The sequence below is a fragment of the Oncorhynchus kisutch genome, linkage group LG17 (assembly GCF_002021735.2).
Source record: "Oncorhynchus kisutch isolate 150728-3 linkage group LG17, Okis_V2, whole genome shotgun sequence".
Classification (NCBI taxonomy): domain Eukaryota; kingdom Metazoa; phylum Chordata; class Actinopteri; order Salmoniformes; family Salmonidae; genus Oncorhynchus; species Oncorhynchus kisutch.
The window spans coordinates 11,601,301-11,621,866 of record NC_034190.2 but is presented as its reverse complement, the minus strand read 5'-3'; the positions used below and the strand labels follow the sequence as shown (position 1 = coordinate 11,621,866).

General features: G+C 45.1%; 1 protein-coding gene across 18 annotated transcripts in view; it reads left to right on the top strand.

Annotated features, from left to right (window-relative positions):
- The window catches only part of LOC109908430 (focal adhesion kinase 1-like), a 241,193-nt gene that overhangs the window by 191,654 nt on the left and 28,973 nt on the right, over positions 1 to 20,566 (top strand). For 7 of the 18 annotated variants that reach the window (XM_031795110.1, XM_031795109.1, XM_031795103.1 and 4 more), the window contains 11 exons: positions 6,312 to 6,329; positions 7,679 to 7,735; positions 10,472 to 10,495; positions 13,002 to 13,099; positions 13,515 to 13,599; positions 14,132 to 14,232; positions 14,466 to 14,581; positions 14,793 to 14,893; positions 15,639 to 15,728; positions 16,775 to 16,979; positions 19,085 to 19,196. In XM_031795110.1, the coding sequence (XP_031650970.1) occupies positions 6,312 to 6,329; positions 7,679 to 7,735; positions 10,472 to 10,495; positions 13,002 to 13,099; positions 13,515 to 13,599; positions 14,132 to 14,232; positions 14,466 to 14,581; positions 14,793 to 14,893; positions 15,639 to 15,728; positions 16,775 to 16,979; positions 19,085 to 19,196 (1,007 nt within the window). Of the gene's footprint in view, positions 1 to 6,311; positions 6,330 to 7,678; positions 7,736 to 10,471; positions 10,496 to 13,001; positions 13,100 to 13,514; positions 13,600 to 14,131; positions 14,233 to 14,465; positions 14,582 to 14,792; positions 14,894 to 15,638; positions 15,729 to 16,774; positions 16,980 to 18,540; positions 18,690 to 19,084; positions 19,197 to 20,566 lie in introns of those variants that run through there. The other 11 variants (XM_031795111.1, XM_031795112.1, XM_031795106.1 and 8 more) reach the window with 7 other exon arrangements.

Genomic DNA, 20,566 nt, shown 5'->3' with positions numbered 1-20,566 from the left:
ATTTGTCTAGGTGCCAGCTGAACCGAAGCATGTTGACGCCCTTAGACTCGGGAGCAGTTGGGTCCACGCTTTAGCTTCACTTACGTATCATTAGCATCAGACAAGGGGAATGTCTTTATCTTTACCCCTCTCACTGTCTCTCTCTCCCCTCTCCATCTCACTGTCTCTCTCCCCTCTCACTGTCTCTGTCCTCTCTTTCTCTCTCTCTATCCCCTCTCCATCTCACTGTCTCTCTCCCCTCTCACTGTCTCTGTCCTCTCTTTCTCTCTCTCTCTCTCCCCTCTCCATCTCACTGTCTCTCTCCCCTCTCACTGTCTCTGTCCTCTCGTTCTCTCTCTCTCTCCATCTCACTGTCTCTCTCCCCTCTCACTGTCTCTGTCCTCTCTGTCTCTCTCCCCTCTCCATCTCACTGTCTCTCTCCCCTCTCACTGTCTCTGTCCTCTCTTTCTCTGTCTCTCTCCCCTCTCCATCTCACTGTCTCTCTCCCCTCTCACTGTCTCTGTCCTCTCTTTCTCTCTCTCTCTCCATCTCTCGCCATCTTTCAAACTCCCTTCTCTCCGTCTCTCCCTACTCCCTCTTCTCTCCTCTCTCTCCCTCTTCCCTATCCTCTTTCCCCTCTTCCTCATCCCTCTCCCTTTCTCCCCTCGCTTTCCCATCTCTCTCTCTCTCCCTTCTTCCCTCCATCCTTTTGCCTCCCTCTCTCTCCCCTCTCCCATCTCTCTCCCTTTCTCCCCTCTCTCTCCCCTCTCTCTCCCCTCTCTCTCTCTCTCCCTTCTTCCCTCCATCCTTTTGCCTCCCTCTCTCTTCCCAAGTCTGTTTCTCTTCATCTTCTAAATGTCAGAGGCCTGTGATGTGGCTGGTGAATGTTAATATCCTGGGAGCTCCAGTTACAGACAAAGGACTGATTGAAGGGGTTGGACAGGCCCTATTTAACTGACCAGGAGTCGGAGGTTAGGGAGGTAGACAGTCAGACAGTATGGTATCAAAGAGATGCTTGTGTTCTATGGGGCTGAGAGCTGGTCTCTGAGGTTGGGAAGATCAGAGGGTATCTTAGGGGGTGTCAGCTCTCTTGTAGCTACACAGTGATATATAAGGTTGAGGAGTATAGTACTCACAGATAGTATATTCCAGATAGATGGTTGAGTTTACTGATTTGTTTCAAACAAGATGGTTTGATGATTTTTTTTAGAATATGCCCACAGTATGCATATCAAAATTACACACTTATGTAAATGCAGTATAAAAAATAAAAAATAAATTAGGGGATAAGTCTGCTCTCTACCAATATCAGTAATTACATTGTCATATGCTATTTGAGTGTGTTTAAAAATATATATATATATTTTTTTAGGAGTTTTGACAATTTATTCAGTGACAGTGAGGAAGATCATAGGGAGATACAGGGAAGTGGGAGAAACAGTGGGAAAGGTGGAAGCGGCGATCAAACCCCGGTCTCCGGTGGGGGAGTTGGATATGTGATTTATGCCCAGAAGTCTTACCACGACACTACAGCTTTTCATTTGACAGTGTTTTTGATATGTGGCGAAACGTCCACGGAGGTTAAACAGAGTGTTACTGGAGTGTGTTCAGAGGCGGTCTGAGTTCCATGTTTACACCAGTTCTCCTTAATACCATCCATCAATGCCATTACTCAGAAATGGCTCAAAACCTTATAAAAAGCCCCCCCCCCCTGCTGCAGCAGCTGCCTGCATAAATCCAATATATTTAACTGAATTCATTCCATATTGTGTCAGCGTACGGTCATATCCAAGACCTTTTTAGAGAAGTGGAAATCAATTCCTTAGCCCCAGTATAGAATAGTGAAGGACTTATTACTGTGCTGTTGATTGAAATGCAGAAATGACATATTTAAAGTGATGCTAGCATTGTCTTTGACACTGTCTTTGACTTCCCTGTTGGTTGGTATAAGGAAGAAGAGATTGATTAATGTTATTATTATTGACGTATTTCATGTAGTTTCGTGACAGGCATGCCAGAGTGATAATGATTTCTTTAATATGGGGAACGTTTTGGACGTCGTCACACCAACATTCATCACTCCTTCACAAATGCTGTCTGCTAATGTGTTTTCTGTGTTGTAGGGTGAGGGTGCCCCTAGACACTGATATGGGTTCAGTTTGGCATTTTCCCCACTAATTGTTAAGGTTAGGAATGACAGAGGGGAAGCTGATCCTAGATCTGAACCAGGGAGAAATAACCCTGTTTTTTTCAGAAGCACTATTCCTCTCTTCTTCTCACCATCTCTCCCGCTCTCTCATCCCTATCTCTGATTGGCTGAAGACTGTAAACTGTGACCCCGACGCCTCCTAAACCTGCTAAAGCCAGGCGCTTTTTCCTTCCTTTTGTCTTCTGAGCACATGACTCTCCGTCAAAGGGTACAACTGCTCTGATTGGCTGACTAAACTGACCCTGCTTCTTGTTTTTCTCTGACTAACCCTGTTTGCCACACTGAGTGCCTAAATCCACAACACACAAACAAACACACAGGGCCACGTAAGTGTGTAGGGGGTTGAGGGGAAGTGGGGTGATGTTGATAGAAAGTGTGAAGTTCACTACACCGTTAAATGCCTGACAAAGCAACACCTAAAATGGCCGAACAGAACTAGCCTGCCAGGAAGAAGGAACATCTCATTGCTCATGCCCTACCCATGTCATGTCTTAGAGTAAAACACCTTTTAACCCATTCAGCTTTTGAAGACGGCAAGATTAAATTGATTCCACATTTTGTTTTCCGGGAAGTGTGTCGCCTGCTACTTGTAGTCAAGCCATGGCCCGCAAATCAGTAGAGTCGGAGTCCCAAACGGGACCCTATTGCCTATCTGCAGTGCATTCGGAAAGTATTCAGACCCCTTCCCTTTTTCCACATTTTGTTATGTTACAGTCTTATTCTACAATGGATTAAATACATGTTTTTCCTCATCAATCTACACACAATACCCCATAATGACATCACAATACCCCATAATGACATCACAATACCCCATAATGACATCACAATACCCCATAATGACATCACAATACCCCATAATGACATCACAATACCCCATAATGACATCACAATACCCCATAATGACATCACAATACCCCATAATGACATCACAATACCCCATAATGACATCACAATACCCCATAATGACATCACAATACCCCATAATGACATCACAATACCCCATAATGACAAAGCCAAAACAGGATTTTTGAACTTTTTGCAAATGTATAAAAAACAGAAATAACCTTATTTACATAAGTATTCAGACCCTTTGCTACGAGACTCGAAATTGAGCTCCGGTGCATCCTGTTTCCATTGATCATCCTTGATGTTTCAACAACTTGATAGGAATCCATCTGTGGTAAATTCAATTGATTGGACATGATTTGAAAAGGCACACTCCTGTCTGTATAAGGTCACACAGTTGTCGGTGCATATCAGAGCAAAAACCAAGCCGTGAGGTTGAAGGAATTGTCGTCTGTAGAGCTCCGAGACAGGATTGTGTCGAGGTACAGATCTGGGGAAGGGCACCAAAAAATGTTTACAGCATTGAAGATGCCCAAGAACACAGTGGCCTCCGTCATTCTTAAATGGAAGATGTTTGGAACCACTAAGACTCCTAGAGCTGGCCGCCCGGCCAAACTGAGCAATCGGGGGAGAAGGGCCTTGGTCAGGGAGGTGACCAAGAACCCGATGGTCACTCTGATAGAGCTCCTCTGTGGAGATGGGAGAACCTTCCAGAAGGACAATCATCTCAGCAGTACTCCACCAAAGGCCTTTATGGTAGATTGGCCAGACGGAAGCCACTCTTCCGTAAAAGGCACATGACAACACACTTGGAGTTTGCCAAAAGGCACCTAAAGGACTCAGACCATGAGAAACAAGATTCTCCGGTCTGATGAAATCAAGTTTTGAACTCTTTGGCCTTAATGCCAAGCGTCACGTCTGGAGGAATCCTGGCACCATCCCTACAGTGAAGCATGGTGGTGGCAGGATCATGCTGTTTTGATTTTTTGGGGTCCATGCGGAGCAAAGTTAAGAGAGACCCTTGATGAAAACCGACAGGACAACGACCCGAAGCACACAGCCAAGACAACACAGGAGTGGCTTCGGGACAAGTCTCTGTATGTCCTTGAGTGTCCCAGCTAGAGTCCGGACTTGAACCCATCGAACATCTCTGGAGAGACAAGAAATCGACGCTCCCCATCCAACCTGACAGAGTTTGAGAGGATCTGCAGAGAAGAATGGGATAAACTCCCCAACTACAGGTGTGCCAAGCTTGTAGCGTCATACCCAAGAAGACTTGAGGCTGTAATCGCTGCCAAAGTTGCTACAACAGAGTAAAGGGTCTGAATACTTATGTAAATGTAATATTTATGTTTTATACATTTGTCAAATGTTATAAAAAACTGTTTTTGCCTTGTCATTATGGGGTATTGTGATGTCATTATGGGGTATTGTGATGTCATTATGGGGTATTGTGATGTCATTATGGGGTATTGTGATGTCATTATGGGGTATTGTGATGTCATTATGGGGTATTGTGTGTAGATTGATGGGGGGGGGGGACAATTTAATCCATTTTAGAATAAGGCTGTAATGTAACAAAATGTTAAAGTCAAGGGGTCTGAATGCTTTCCGAAGGCACTGTATTATGCCCTATGGGCCCTGGTAAAAAGTTGTGCTCTATAAAGGGAATACGGATGCAGAGCCTGACTGGGCTGTAACTGGGCTGATGGTGCAGGACTGCTGTAAGCCTGTCAGGCCACGTCAGCAACCAGGCAGATATAACCTATAGCTTCTGAGAGGTTAAAGATGAAACACCCTTTTAATAGCTTTTTGACTTAACATCCATCTATTTATATTGCTATAATCACACAGATTGATATATTTACAGTACTAGTCAAAAGTTTGGACACACCTACTCATTCAAGGGTTTTAAAAATTATTTTTAGTATTTAGTACATTGTAGAATAATAGTGAACACATCAAAACTATGAAATAACACATGAAATCATGTTGTAACCAAATAAGTGTTAAACAAATCCAAATATATTGGCATTCTGCATTCCACAGCATTCTGCAGCGATACGCCATCCCATCTGGTTTGCGCTTAGTGGGACTATAATTTGTTTTTCAACAGGACAATGACCCAACACACCTCCAGGCTGTGTAAGGGCTATTTGACCAAGAAGGAGAGTGAATGGAGTGCTGCATCAGATGACCTGGTCTCCACAATCACCCGACCTCAACCCAATTGAGATGGTTTGGGATGAGTTGGACTGTAGAGTGAAGGAAAAGCAGCCAACAAGTGCTCAGCATATGTGGGAACTCCTTCAAGACAGTTGGAAAAGCATCCCAGGTGAAGTTGGTTGAGGGAATGCCAAGAGTGTCATCAAGTGGCTACTTTGAATAATATGTGTGTTTTGGTTACTATATGATTCCATATGTGTTTTTTCATAGTTTTGATGTCATCACTATTATTCTACAATGTAAAAAATAATAAAAAATTAAGACAACTTTTGGCTGGTACCGTATATATCGCTATAAATTCAGATGGATTTCGCTAACCTGAGTTTTAGCCCTCAAGGATGTGTAAAAACAAAAATAATCTAACTAACAAAGTTAACCAACACCAGAGAGGAAGATGTGAAGCAAGAGGGTTTACTCCGCTCAAAATCTGTCCACAAAAATAATACTACGAAGTGAGGAATTCTTGTATGGAGGTCAATGAGAATGTTTAGAATTTGTTCTGCAAAAAAATGTCATTGCTAATTCGCTATGTGAGGCTTATTTGATGGAATATAAGTTTGTAATGGTTAGGTTTACGAATGCGCTGATATAAGTGGACGCACCTGGCAATTTCGGAAAAAATGACTTTATACCGGAGTTGTGTGTCTGCCCTCTCAGTGGTCCCACCTGATCTCGCCTCCTCCAATGCTAATAATAGCCAGGTGATAGCCAATGAACTCCACCGACCCCGTTCAGAACAATGCTGGCCGTCCCTTCAACCAAACTCAATCAGGTTCCACACATTCCAACTACAGACTAACTCCATTTAAAGTAGAAACTTTCCCACTGATACTAAATACAAGCATAGATTGGATACACTGTTGAAATGCCCAGTCACTGTTTGTCTTGAAGGAGTGTGTTACAGCAACAATTATTAAGCCCATTTTGAAATAATTATACTGTCTTTTATACTTTTCATATATTTGTGAAAAGTGTGTAACCTCTCCTTCTCTCTCTCTCTCTCTCTCCCTCATTCTCTCTGTTTTGCATGCTCTCCTTGGACTTGCAGAGGATTGTAGTGGGGATGGTAAAGTTTAGCTTCTTTTGATATTTCCCTTCATTCCTTCCTGTCACCTGCTACTAACTCACTGGGGCCATGAGGGATGATTCTGGGGGTTGTGGTTCGTGTGTGTATGACTCTACTGTGTGTGCCTTATGATGACTCATGAATCAAGTTAAATACATCTGTTTTTATCCATCTGCTTCTAGGGGTTTGTCATTGGTAATGTGGTAATCATGCAATAGACGTTATTGGAATTAGGGAAACAATGTAGCGGTTAACATCGTCTCTAGAAATTGTGCTGAAATCTGTCCGAGCTGCAGTGCTGCCGTGTGATTCGAATCGGTTAAGTTTGAGCCTGTCTAGAGTGCCAAATTGGCAGGGTTTGCACTTTTGGGACTATTCCATTGGTTCCATGGTGCCAGATAAGCCTAATCAAGCACAGATTAAAGTATTTGAAAGAAAACAAATGCTAGGCTATTTGAACCCAGGTCTGGTCAGTTTGTCTGTCCTAAAATCTGAACTGGTATTCGCAAAAAGAGTCTCAGATTTGGTGTGCCTTTTTGATCATAATGAATAAGTTAGATGGATGGGGGGGGGGGGGCATGATCGTAGATCAGCACTCCTACTCTGAGTGGCTTTTTGGCTACCGTCCCTGCTGTCTGCCTGCGTCTTTAAGGGCCCAGCTCCAAGCCTTCTCCCAGCTCGGCCTCATAAAGAGAGCTGAGTTTGGCTGGCGGCTGGCTAAACACTACACAATCTGGTGTTCTCCCTTCCCTAAGAGGAACAGTAGCCAAGACGGCACAACTAGCAAATTACCATTTTCGATCAAGTCAAGATTGGACAGCCAGAGGCCGTTCACTTACTGTAAACACCTACATCTGTTTATCTAGAGGACTGTATGATGGCTCTTCTCTCTGTTTCTCTTTTCCTGAAGAAAAAGGGAATAACTGGTTCCATCCCCCCCTCCTTTCCGTCTCCACATCCCCTCTCCTCCCTCTTCTTCCCCCCTAACCCAGAAGCCCAGCTGTACTGCTGAGTTCTGATTGGCTAGACAGACAGAGCAGACAGACACACGAGTGGCTGAAACTGTGAGAGTTGCGAGTGCAAATGCTTGTGTTTCTGTGTGTGTTTACTGTACGAGAGCGACTGTGTGTGTACGAGAAAGCGTGTGTCTTTCTCTGTGTTCGGCAGTGTGGGAATTTGTTGAGGAGCACTTGCTGTGTGACTCAAATATTTATTTTCAGCTGGCTGTAGTTACTTGTGTGGAAGGGTACATGTCTAGCTAGCTTTATTTGTGTGTATCTGTCTCTGGCGGTGGTGTGTGTGTGTGTGTGTGTGACTGGACTGACCACGAGGCTGTTGTGTTTCTGCAGAGACGGACGATTATGCTGAGATTATAGACGAAGAGGAAACCTACACCATGCCTTCAAGTAAGTGCAGCTCCGTACTCCCTGGTATTGTAGTGCAGTATGTTTCTGGTCATGTGTCCCCTGATAATCTGTTGTCCAGACTGTCTCCAGGGATCCAGCCCAGATGCTTTTTCTCTAGTTCTCTTCCACTTCCTCTTGGTCTCTCTTTTCTTTCTCTCTGTTTCTTTCTTGATCTCTCATTCTTTTTCTCTGTCTCTGTCTCTCTCTTACACTTTCTTTTGGTCTCTCTCATTCTTTTTCTCTGTCTCTGTCTCTCTCTTACACTTTCTTTTGGTCTCTCTCGCTCTCAATCTGATTTGTTCTTTCTCTGTCTCTGTCTCTGTCTCTGTCTTACACTTTCTTTTGGTCGCTCTCAATCTGATTCGTTCTTTCTCTGTCTCTTGGTCTCTTTCCTCTTTCACTTCTTCTTTCTGTCTCTCTCTCTTTCTCTCTCTTCATCCTTCTCTCTCTATCCAAATTCCCTTGAACGTGGCCCCGGTTCTGATTGGTGAACTATCTTCTCCCCCTAAGGCTCTGTGGATGTGTTGATGTGGCTGCTGGAAGACTGTAGAGTCCACCAAATACCAGACACACGCTGCATGTGTGTGTCTTGTCTAGGAAACGTAACTAGTCCAACAGTCAGATTGTCTGGTACACTCCAATGTTTGGTTGTCATGGTGACAGTGTAAGACTCCACAGATGCTGTAACGTGTATGTGAGGAACAGGATAGTCACGTATTCATATTGATGGTCTGCATATGATCCTTGCCTCACTCAATACTGCTGTTATGATGCTGTCCAAATCAGATAGTGATTCTGTTCCATTATGATTTACTGGTACTTTAAGAAAGTATCCAGGGAAAGCCCAGTAGTACGTCCTCAGAAAAAAACTAATATCTGTCACAAATGTTGATTGTTATTATTTTGAATATTAATGTCATTAGGTAGTCCTCATTCAGGACTAAATATGACAGGTGCCCTTTAAGTGTACTGCGGTGAAAGAATGAGTTAGTCATATAATTAGAATCATTAGAATGGATAAAGCCCCTCAGACCATGGTACACCCATAGCTGCCAGTCCACCCCCCACTGTACATTGACTTCCATGGCAATGTCTTTTCTAATCATTTAAATTCTGTCTCCAGTAACCCCAGGTCCTTAGTGACCATGATGCTGAGTCTCCAGTAACCCCAGGTCCTTAGTGACCATGATGCTGAGTCTCCAGTAACCCCAGGTCCTTAGTGACCATGCTGCTGAGTCTCCAGTAACCCCAGGCCTTTGGTGACCATGATGCTGAGTCTCCAGTAACCCCAGGTCCTTAGTGACCATGATGCTGAGTCTCCAGTAACCCCAGGTCCTTAGTGACCATGATGCTGAGTCTCCAGTAACCCCAGGTCCTTAGTGACCATGATGCTGAGTCTCCAGTAACCCCAGGTCCTTAGTGACCATGATGCTGAGTCTCCAGTAACCCCAGGTCCTTAGTGACCATGATGCTGAGTCTCCAGTAACCCCAGGTCCTTAGTGACCATGATGCTGAGTCTCCAGTAACCCCAGGTCCTTAGTGACCATGATGCTGAGTCTCCAGTAACCCCAGGTCCTTAGTGACCATGATGCTGAGTCTCCAGTAACCCCAGGTCCTTAGTGACCATGATGCTGAGTCTCCAGTAACCCCAGGTCCTTAGTGACCATGATGCTGAGTCTCCAGTAACCCCAGGTCCTTAGTGACCATGATGCTGAGTCTCCAGTAACCCCAGGTCCTTGGTGATCATGATGCTGAGTCTCCAGTAACCCCAGGTCCTTAGTGACCATGATGCTGAGTCTCCAGTAACCCCAGGTCCTTAGTGACTGTGATGCTGAGTCTCCAGTAACCCCAGTCCTTAGTGACCGTGATGCTGAGTCTCCAGTAACCCCAGGTCCTTAGTGACCATGATGCTGAGTCTCCAGTAACCCCAGGTCCTTAGTGACCATGATGCTGAGTCTCCAGTAACCCCAAGTCCTTAGTGACCATGGTACTTAGTCTCGTGGGATCATATGAGGCCGGAACACAACAGCCCATGCAGTGCTGTAGTGTACCTCCCAAATGGAACACTATGCCCTACATAGTGCAGTTATTTTGACCAGAGCCCACGGGCCCTGGTCAAAATAGGGTGCCATTTGGGACGTGTAGCTGATTCATCAGGCTGTGGAGTGGTCTGGGCCAGCTGACTCATAAAACCGTCTGGTCTGTGAAAGAACGAGTTCCTCTGTAACAAGGATCCGTATGTATGAAGATGGAGTGTCCCGTCACACGCTTACACTGGAGACCAGAGCTCTCACCATTCTAAAAAGTAATCCATCCAGCATATATAGGTTTCTTCGTACCACGTGGGAATAATTCAGAGGCCCTAATGGTACCCTACTTCCTGTTCAGTGCTCTACTTCTGACTAGGGCCCTTAGAGCTAGGAATAGTAGTTAGAATAGGGTGCCATCTGAGACACAGCCTAAGAAAACACATCTATTTATACAGGATCAAGGATTGTGAAACTAAAGCTTCATCATGTGTAAAGAGACATCTAATGTAGCATATTCTTGTTATACAGGATCATCTGTTTTTCCCTCATTGACACCCAGCTCTGTGCACCGTATGGCTCAGAAGGTGGCTATTTAAAGCCCTGTAACTTCTATTCCCCTTGGTCCTACTTTCTTATCTGTGTGCGTGTCCCCTGGTCTGTTGTGAATGGTTTCTAAAAGCCACCTCTCTTTATCCTAACCGCCCAGCAGTGAGCTATGGAGTAGACGAAGGTAACACTGACTGTCTGTCTCTCTGTCTGTCTCTCTGTCGGTTTCTCTCTCTCTCCCTGTCTCTCTATGTCTGTCTGTCTGTCTCTCTGTCTCTCTCTCTCTCTGTCTCTCTCGGTCTCTCTGTCTCTCTCTGTCTCTCTCTGTCTGTCTCTCTCTGTCTCTCTGTCTGTCTCTGTGTCTGTGTCTGTCTCTGTGTCTGTCTCTGTGTCTGTCTCTGTGTCTGTCTCTCTCTCTGTCTCTCTGTCTGTCTCTGTGTCTGTCTCTGTGTCTGTGTCTGTCTCTGTGTCTGTCTCTGTGTCTGTCTCTGTGTCTGTCTCTGTGTCTGTCTCTCTCTCTGTCTCTCTCTCTGTCTCTCTGTCTGTCTCTGTGTCTGTCTCTGTGTCTGTCTCTGTGTCTGTGTCTGTCTCTGTGTCTGTCTCTCTGTCTGTCTCTCTCTCTGTCTCTCTCTCTGTCTCTTGTCCATCATGGTTGTGATTGTAGTTATGAGCTGTACTAGAATGTGTCATTCAACTCTGCTACTGGAAAATAGGTTTAAATCAATTACATTCTCTCCAAAATCAAAGTTTGACAGACTTTGCAGATCCAGCCATGCAGTGCCATCAGAAAGTATTCAGACCCCTTGACCCCCTTCCCACATTTTATTACATTACAGCCTTATGTGGAAAAAGTCAAGGGGTCTGAAATATTTCCCGAAGGCACTGTATGTCTGGATCCCAAAATGAATTTGAAAGATAGGAATTGTTTAACTTCATTAGCTTAGATGGTATCCATCTTTTGCGTTCCATTCAAACCTCTGAAAAACGTTGAATTTGAAGTGAACTATTGCTTTAATACTGTTTGCTGAACCAATGTAGTCTTATCTTGCTAGCCGTGAGCTGGAGCAATCTAATTCATTCAGTAGCAGAGTTGAATGTGTTCAATTGACTTATTTATTATTCATATTCTTGATCTGTTTCTTCCTTTGTTTTCATTTAATTTTAATTTGCTTGATGTGAAATTCCTTTTGTGCATTATATGTCTGTCTGGGGATAAATTATCTTATTATTGAAACAGATACATCAAACCAGTGGTAGCCGGTTGTAATTTGAAATACGCAACGTGGAGAACATTATATTGAGTGCTACATACATGTGTGTAGACATCACTACAGCCTGGTTGGTTTATGTTGCAGTGTGCATGTTGGTTGGTGTGAAAGGCTTTATACAGTTACACTACATATACAAAAGTATGTGGACACCCCTTCATATTCGTGGATTCGGCTATTTCAGAGTCACACCTATTTTTTTTCCCATTTTTTTTTTTTCCTTTGTTTAACTAGACAAGTCAATTAAGAACAAATTCTTATTTTCAATGACGGCCTAGGAACAGTTGGTTAACTGCCTTGTTCAGGGGCAGAATGATAGATTTGACCTTGTCAGCTCGGGGATTCGATCTTGCAACCTAGTCCCAACGGTCTAACCACTAGGCTACCTGCCACCCTGTTGCTGACATGTGTATAAAATCGAGGACACAGCCATGCAATCTGCATAGACAAACATTGGCAGTAGAATGGCCTTACTGAAGAGCTCAGTGACTTTCAACGTGGCACCATCATAGGATGCCACCTTTCCAACAAGTCCGTTTGTAAAATGTCTGCCCTGCTAGAGTTGCCCCCGTTCAACGTTAAGTGCTGTTATTGTGAAGTGGAAACATCAAGGAGCAAAAATGGCTCAGCTGCAACATGGTAGGCCACACAAGCTTACAGAACGGGACCGCCGAGTGCTGAAGCACAAAGCATGGAATAATCATCTGTCTTCAGTTGCAACCCTCACTACCGAGTTCCAACCTGCCTCTGGAAGCAACGTCAGCACAATAACTGTTCATCGGGAGCTTCAGGAAATAGGTTTCCATGGCCGAGCTGCCGCACACAAGCCTAAGATCACCATGTGCAATGCCAAGCGTCGGCTGGAGTGGTGTAAAGCTCGCCGCCAAAGGACTCTGGAGTGGTGGAAACACGTTCTCTGGAGTGATGAATCACACTTCACCATCTGGCAGTCCGACGGACTAATCTGGGTTTGGCAGAAGCCATGAGAACATTACCTGCCCCAATGCATAATGCCCACTGTAAAGTTTTGTGGAGCATGACAATGTCCCTGTGCACAAAGTGAAGTGGAAAGCCTCCCCAGTAGAGTGGAGGCTGTTCTAGCAGCAAGGGGGGGACCAACTTCATATTAATGCCCATGGTATTGGAATGAGATGTTCGACAAGCAGGTGTCCACATACTTTTGGTCATGTAGTGTGTATATATATATATATATACAGTATTTAATAGAGTACTACTGTCTACAGCAGTCAAAATACAGCCAAGGCTTCTTGCTGTTATGATTAACAACCAAAATGACCTCATCAGCTCCTCCTGGCTTGGGTTACCCATCCATCTGTGGCTTTGCTCACACACGTACACAAACGCACACACCCACACCATACCACACTACACAACTAACAGGGGTCATCTTTCCCTCCCCAGCCAGGGACTATGAGATCCAGAGAGACAGGATAGAGCTGGGACGCTGCATCGGAGAGGGACAGTTTGGAGACGTCCACCAGGGAGTCTACAACAGCCCGGTAAATAGTACCATAACAAGTATATAGTATTGGATAAGTACAGAACCAGGCAGAAGTGTGGACACACCTACTCCTTCAAGGGGTTTCCTTTATTGGTACTATTTTCTCAACAACAAAAAAACGTGTTAAAAGAAAGAAAGAAAACCCCTTGAATGAGTAGGTGTGTCCAAACGCTCGACTGGTACTGTATATAGTACATAACAAATATATAGTACTCTAACAAGTAAATAATACTGTATCTGTCTGGCTAAATGCAGACAAAGCATCTCTCCTCTCCCCCTTAATCCCCACGTGTTCCTCTCAATTTCACCCGACTGTAACCATCTAGCTAAACGCATCTCTCTTCTCATTTATATCTTCAATATTTTCTTGTACATAAACTAAACCAATGTTTTGTCTTGTGTCTGACTTCCAGGAGAATCCCACTCTGAACGTGGCCATTAAAACGTGCAAGAACTCCACATCGGACAGCGTGCGTGAGAAGTTCCTTCAGGAAGCATGTGAGTGTGCTGAAATGTGGTGTAAGCTAGTGCTGTGTCACTGTAATGGGACCGATGGTAATTGCAGCTGCTGCTGGTTGCCATGTATGCACACAGTCACACACACACACACTGCCTGATGGTAGTCTCAGGTTGCTTTGCTCACTGTGTTTACAGTGTTCCCAGGCAGTTGAGGAAGGAATATGTTGTATTTAATGAAGCTGGTAACTGTAAACATTGGCTTTGTCCTAAATTTCACCCTAGTGCCCTATGTAGGGAATAGGGTGCCATTTGGGATGTACTATAGGGAATAGGGTGCCATTTGGGATGCAAATTGACAATATTTGTGAACTAAGAGCAGTGACATTTGAGTCTGTGTTAGACCTATCCCAGGGAGCCTTTCTCTGTTCCTTTGAAAATGCTCAATTAAATGTTTTTATTTTATTGATGTTTTTGGGGGTGGGGGTAATCAAATGTTAGTCTATATCTTTCCACTCTAGTTCTTAACTGTTTGGTGAAATCCTCACACCTCTTTGTGATGTGTGTTCCTCAGTGACCATGCGTCAGTTCGACCACCCCCACATAGTAAAGCTGATCGGTGTGATCACAGAAAACCCAGTGTGGATCATCATGGAGCTGTGCACGATGGGAGAGGTGAGGCGTCCTGGGGGTTGGGTTGACAGTGAACCATACAAACACAGAGTATGTTTGTTTTGATAGATATGCTACGTACAGTATGCAGAGGTGTTGTTGGAGCTCTTGTCATTCTTGTAATAGATGAGAGATCCCAGAAGACAGAAACACATTTGGAAACAGTTTCCTCTGTCGTCCACCTATCTCTGGAAAAACAAAGAGGATTAATCTCATTGACGTTTTTCATCTTCCAGTTGAGGTCCTTTTTACAAGTAAGGAAGTACAACCTGGACCTGTCAACGTTGATCCTGTTCTCACACCAGCTCAGCACAGCCTTGGCCTACCTGGAGAGCAAACGCTTTGTCCATAGGTAAGACCACCACCCATGTTATCCTGCTATTTAGGTTGATGTAGACACTTTTTAAGATTATGTTAAGCTTTCATTTTCTAATATATTTATTTGTGCCACGCTGTCAATATTTAAGTACTCAATGTACGGTTTGCAGAATTCCAGAATCTTTCCAAAATCCCCAGGTTTTCCAGAATTGCTAGTTAATATCTCTTTGTGTGTACGTCTCCAGGGACATTGCTGCCAGGAATGTGCTAGTGTCTTCCACAGACTGTGTGATGCTGGGAGACTTTGGCCTCTCGCGTTACATGGAGGACAGCTCCTACTACAAAGGTACAAACCTGTTTAATAAGGTCTCTGGTACAAACCTGTTTAATACGGTCTCTGGTACAAACCTGTTTAATAAGGTCTCTGGTACAAACCTGTTTAATAAGGTCTCTGGTACAAACCTGTTTAATACGGTCTCTGGTACAAACCTGTTTAATAAGGTCTCTGGTACAAACCTGTTTAATAAGGTCTCTGGTACAAACCTGTTTACTACGGTCTCTGGTACAAACCTGTTTTATAAGGTCTCTGGTACAAACCTGTTTAATACGGTCTCTGGTACAAACCTGTTTTATAAGGTCTCTGGTACAAACCTGTTTAATACGGTCTCTGGTACAAACCTGTTTTATAAGGTCTCTGGTACAAACCTGTTTAATACGGTCTCTGGTACAAACCTGTTTTATAAGGTCTCTGGTACAAACCTGTTTAATACGGTCTCTGGTACAAACCTGTTTACTACGGTCTCTGGTACAAACCTGTTTAATAAGGTCTCTGGTACAAACCTGTTTAATACGGTCTCTGGTACAAACCTGTTTTATAAGGTCTCTGGTACAAACCTGTTTACTACGGTCTCTGGTACAAACCTGTTTAATACGGTCTCTGGTACAAACCTGTTAAATACAGTCTCTGGTACAAACCCACTGACTTCCAGGCTGATGGTTTTTGCACCATCTGCTGGTTGTGAAAGCCATTGCAGAACGTCTACACACTGAAGCACACATGGGTTTTGTCTCAACGTCCAACCTTTTTTCAGCTTCCAAGGGGAAACTTCCAATCAAATGGATGGCTCCAGAATCCATCAACTTCAGACGCTTTACCTCAGCCAGCGATGTGTGGATGTTTGGTGAGTTTGGCAGCTGCAGATGACACACATCTAGCTATCAACTCCTGTATGTTTGTGTCTGTCTCTGTCATATCTATAGCCTGTCCTTACAGTCTTTCCCCCCTTCCCACCCCTCTCCTCTCTCAATCCCTCGCATCCCCTCCTCTCCTCCACTTCTCTCCTCTCTCCTTCCCTCTCCTCTCTCCTTCCCTCTCCTCTCCTCTCCTCCCCACTCCTCTCCTCTCCTCCCCACTCCTCTCCTCTCTCTGTTCCTCCTCTCCTCTCTCCTCTCCTCCTCTCTCCTGCCCTCCCCTCCTCTCCTCCCCACTCCTTTCCTCTCTCCTCTCCTCCCCACTCCTTTCCTCTCTCCTCTCCTCCCCATTCCTTTCCTCTCTCCTCTCTCCCCACTCCCCTCCTCCTCCTTCTCTTCCCCTCCTCTCTTATATCTTCCCCTCCTCTCTCCTCCCATACCCTCTCCCCCTTCCCTCTCCTCCCCTCTCCTCCCCACTCTTCCCCTCCTGTCTCCTTCCCTCTCCTCCCCACTCTTCCCCTCCTCTCTCCTCCTCTCTCCTTCTCTCTCCTCCCCTCCCCTCTTCTCTCCTCTCCTCCCATCCTTCTCCTCCCCTCCTCTCTCCTTCCCTCTCCTCTCTCCTGTCTCCTCCCCACTCCTCTCCTCCCTCCTCTCTCCGTTCCTCCTCTCCTCTCCTCTCTCCTGCCCTCCCCTCATCTCCTCCCCACTCCTTTCCTCTCTCCTCTCTCCCCTCCTCTCCTCCCCACTCCTTTCCGCTCTCCTCTCTCCCCTCCTGCCCTCTTCTCGCCCCTCCTGTCCTCCTCTCTTATATCCTCATCTCCTCCCCACTCCTCCCTCCCCTCTCCTCCCCCTTCCCTCTCCTCCCCACTCTTCCCCTCCTATCTCCTTCCCTCTCCTCCCCACTCTTCCCTTCCTCTCTCCTCCCCACTCTCCCCCTCCTCTCTCCTTCCCTCTCCTCGTCTCCCCTCTCCTCCTCTCTCCTTCCCTCTCCTATCCTCCCCTCGTTTCCTCTCTCCTTCCCTCCCCTCCTCTCCAGGTGTGTGCATGTGGGAGATCCTCATGTACGGTATCAAGCCCTTCCAGGGGGTGAAGAACAACGATGTCATCGGGCGGATAGAGAACGGAGAGCGTCTGGCCATGCCTCACAACTGCCCCCCCACCCTGTACAGCCTGATGACCAAGTGCTGGGCCTACGACCCCAGCAAGAGACCCCGCTTCACAGAACTCAAAACCCAGCTCAGGTCAGTACCTCTGAGGGGAGAAGTTCAGGGGTCGGAAGTGCATTGTTTTCCTTTACAATCCTAATGAATAAGATTACTGGGACAGGGAGGACCTGATCCGAGATCAGCACTCCTACTCTGAGATGCTGCATTTCTGTAGGCTCTGGTGAAGTATATGCCTCAGGATAAAAGGTGCCTTTAAGCACAGATCTAGGATCAGCTTAACTAACCTATTCCTAACCATAACCATTAGTAGGGGGCGAAAAAACGAATCTGTCTAGAAGAAACGCCGCATACATGCTTGGCGGTGTTCTTTCCCACACAGTATCCCTGCTCTATAACTCTGGAAGAATGATGTTGGGGCGGCAGGAAGCCTAGTCGTTAGAGTGTTTGACTAGTAACCGAAAGGTTGCTGGATCAAATCCCTGAGCTGACAAGGTAAAGATCTGTCGTTCTGCCCCTGAACAAGGCAGTTAACCCACTGTTCCCCAGTAGGCCGTCATAGTAAATAAGAATTTGTTCTCCATTGAACACTGCAGTTAACCCACTGTTCCCCGGTAGGCCGTCATAGTAAATAAGAATTTGTTCTCAGCTGATTTGCATAGTTAAATAAAAGTTAAAATAAATGTTCCACATTGCTACACAAGAGGTCACTGTTTCATGTATTAGTGTAACTTCAGTAACTTTAGAGACAGAGTGGTCTCAGCTACTTAAGTTATCATTCAAATAAGAGTGGGGTTCCCGAGTGGCGCAGCAGTTTAAGGCACTGCATTGTGTTAGAGGCGTCACTACAGACCCTGGTTTGAACCCGGGCTGTATTACAACCGTCCGTGATCAGAAGTTCCATAGGGCAGCCCCCAATTTGGCCCACTGCTGTCCTGTTTAGGGGAGGGTTTGGCCGGGGTAGGCCGTTATTGTAAATAAGAATTTGTTCTTAACTGACTTGCCTAGTTAAATAAAAAAATAGAAAGAGGCAACAGGTCGATGCCATATTCCCAATAGAGACTATCAATTACCAGCACACAATGCACTTCAATGGGCTATCTATGTCAGTCAAATCCATGGTAGGTGGATGAAGTGTGATGTACATAGATCTTTTAGACTAGCTGAAGCAAAGCCACATTAGAGGGTGTGTGTCGGTACATTTCTGTGGGTAGTCCTCGTCTGCATCCCAAATGGCACCCTAATCCCTATATAGCACACTACCTTTAGACTAGAGCCCTATAGGCCCATTTGAGATGCAGCCCTTGTGTGGTGGATTCATTGCCTTACCTATCCCATGGGCCCTTGGCCTTAGTATGTCAATCAAATGTATTTATAAAGCTCTTGTCTGTCTGTCTGTCTGTCTGTCTGTCTGTCAAGCCCTAGAGGATGTGAGCTATTCTATTTCCTGTTAACTTTCCTTTGAGATACGTTTTGCTACGGTGTGCCCTAGTGAACACAACCCTGGTAGTTAGTTCCACAGCATCATACTTCCCAGTCAATCCAGTCCAGTGGTAGGCTGGCTGATAGAATGACTGGCCAGGGGCCAACCACAACAGGCTGCCCATGCAGGAGGAAGGAGGTGGAGCTGCTGGCTCTGATAAAGAGAGTTTATTGCAACAGTACAGGACTTTCACACACACTGCTGCGGATATGACTGGGGAGCTGGTGGTTCATCATGGTTGTGGTGTGATTGGATGCACATGGGCTCTGAGGCATACACATGGGAGATGAGCATTTTCCTGAGAGGTAAATTAGACATTCACATTACTGGTGGATGAGGATGATTGAACTTGGATAATACATTTAGTAATAGATATAGATAATGGATAATACATTAAGTAATATATACTAATAATGGATACATTAAGTAATAGATACTAATAATGGATACATTAAGTAATAGATACCAATAATGGATACATTTGGTAATAGATACCAATAATGGATAACACATTTGGAGGTAGATACAGATAATGGATAATACATGTGTCTTCTGTTACATCTGAAGCAGAGAGGTGTCTGTGATAACTAAGAACATAATATTTAAAGTGTTTTGTGTATGTTAATTGTGTAGCAACCCCCTCCACTGTATCCCAGTCTGTGTTATGACTGTATGATAAGCTGTTGTGTGTTCCCTGCAGTACAATCCTGGAGGAGGAGAAGGCCCAGCAGGAGGAGAGACTGAGGATGGAGATGAGACGTCAGGTCACTGTGTCCTGGGACTCAGGGGCCTCTGACGAGGCCCCCCCTAAAGTAAGAACCCTAATCCTACCCCCCTAAAGTAACCCCCCCCCCCCCCCCCAAAGTAGGTTTTTTTATTTTTTATTTAACCTTTATTTAACCAGGTAGGCTAGTTGAGAACACCTTTATTTAACCAGGTAGGCCAGTTGAGAACACCTTTATTTAACCAGGTGGCTAGTTGAGAACACCTGTATTTAACCAGGTAGGCTAGTTGAGAACACCTTTATTTAACCAGGTAGGATAGTTGAGAACACCTTTATTTAACCAGGTAGGCTAGTTGAGAACACCTTTATTTAACCAGGTAGGCTAGTTGAGAACAAGTTCTCATTTGCAACTGCGACCTGGCCAAGATGAAGCATAGCAGTGTGAACAGACAACACAGAGTTACACATGGAGTAAACAATTAACTAGTCAATAACACAGTAGAAAAAAAAGAGAGTCTAGAGTTTTGCACATTGTGTGCAAAAAGGCATCATCCGCCTTTTTGGAAAATGTTCTCCTGCTACCAAGAGTCACTTGTATCAACGTGGCATGTTGTTATGGAGTCCCATCGGTGGACATTGAAATCAGTGCTGGTCTGGACCCCACCCCAAAAAATATTTTAAAAAGACATACGGGCAGGACCAAAACAAGACGTCAGCGTAGGGCCCCTTAGTGGGAAATGGCCATCAACAAATAAAAACCTGGAGGGGGGTCTGTGGGGGGGATTTCATTCCAAATGCTCACTCAGCCAACTTATTCAGTACTTTGAGAGTCACTTACAGGAATTGCTTAATGTAAAGCTGGTGTTGATATTCACCCCTTCTCCTCGTTAAAGGGACAATCCATATGTTTGCATAAATACAAATAGCCATGTCTATGAAGTAATAGCCAGGGCCCAGTTGCCAGATGGCGATGGAACTTAAGCTTATGAGTGTTCTACGGCTGCACCATCGAGAGCATCCTGACCGGTTGCATCACCGCCTGCTGTGGCAACTGCTCGGCATCTGACCGTAAGGCGCTAGGGAGAGTAGTACGTATGGCCCAGTACATCACTGGGGCCAAGCTTCCTGCCATCCAGGGCCTATATAATAGGCGGTGTCACAGGAAAGCCAATAAAATTGTCAGAGACTCCAGTCACCTAAATCATAGACTGTTTTCTCTGTTACCGCACGGCAAGCGGTACCGGAGCGCCAAGTCTAGGACCAAAAGGCTCCTTAACAGCTTCTACCCCCAAGCCATAAGACTGCTGAAATTTAAAAAGTTGCCTATAAACTTTTACAAATCACTTCAAACTACTTTTGTAAACCAACTTTAGGTATTAATAAACGTTAATAATCGATCAAATTGATCACGGGGCGATCTGTATTCGATAGCAGCAAGTCTTGAAATCATCGTCCATT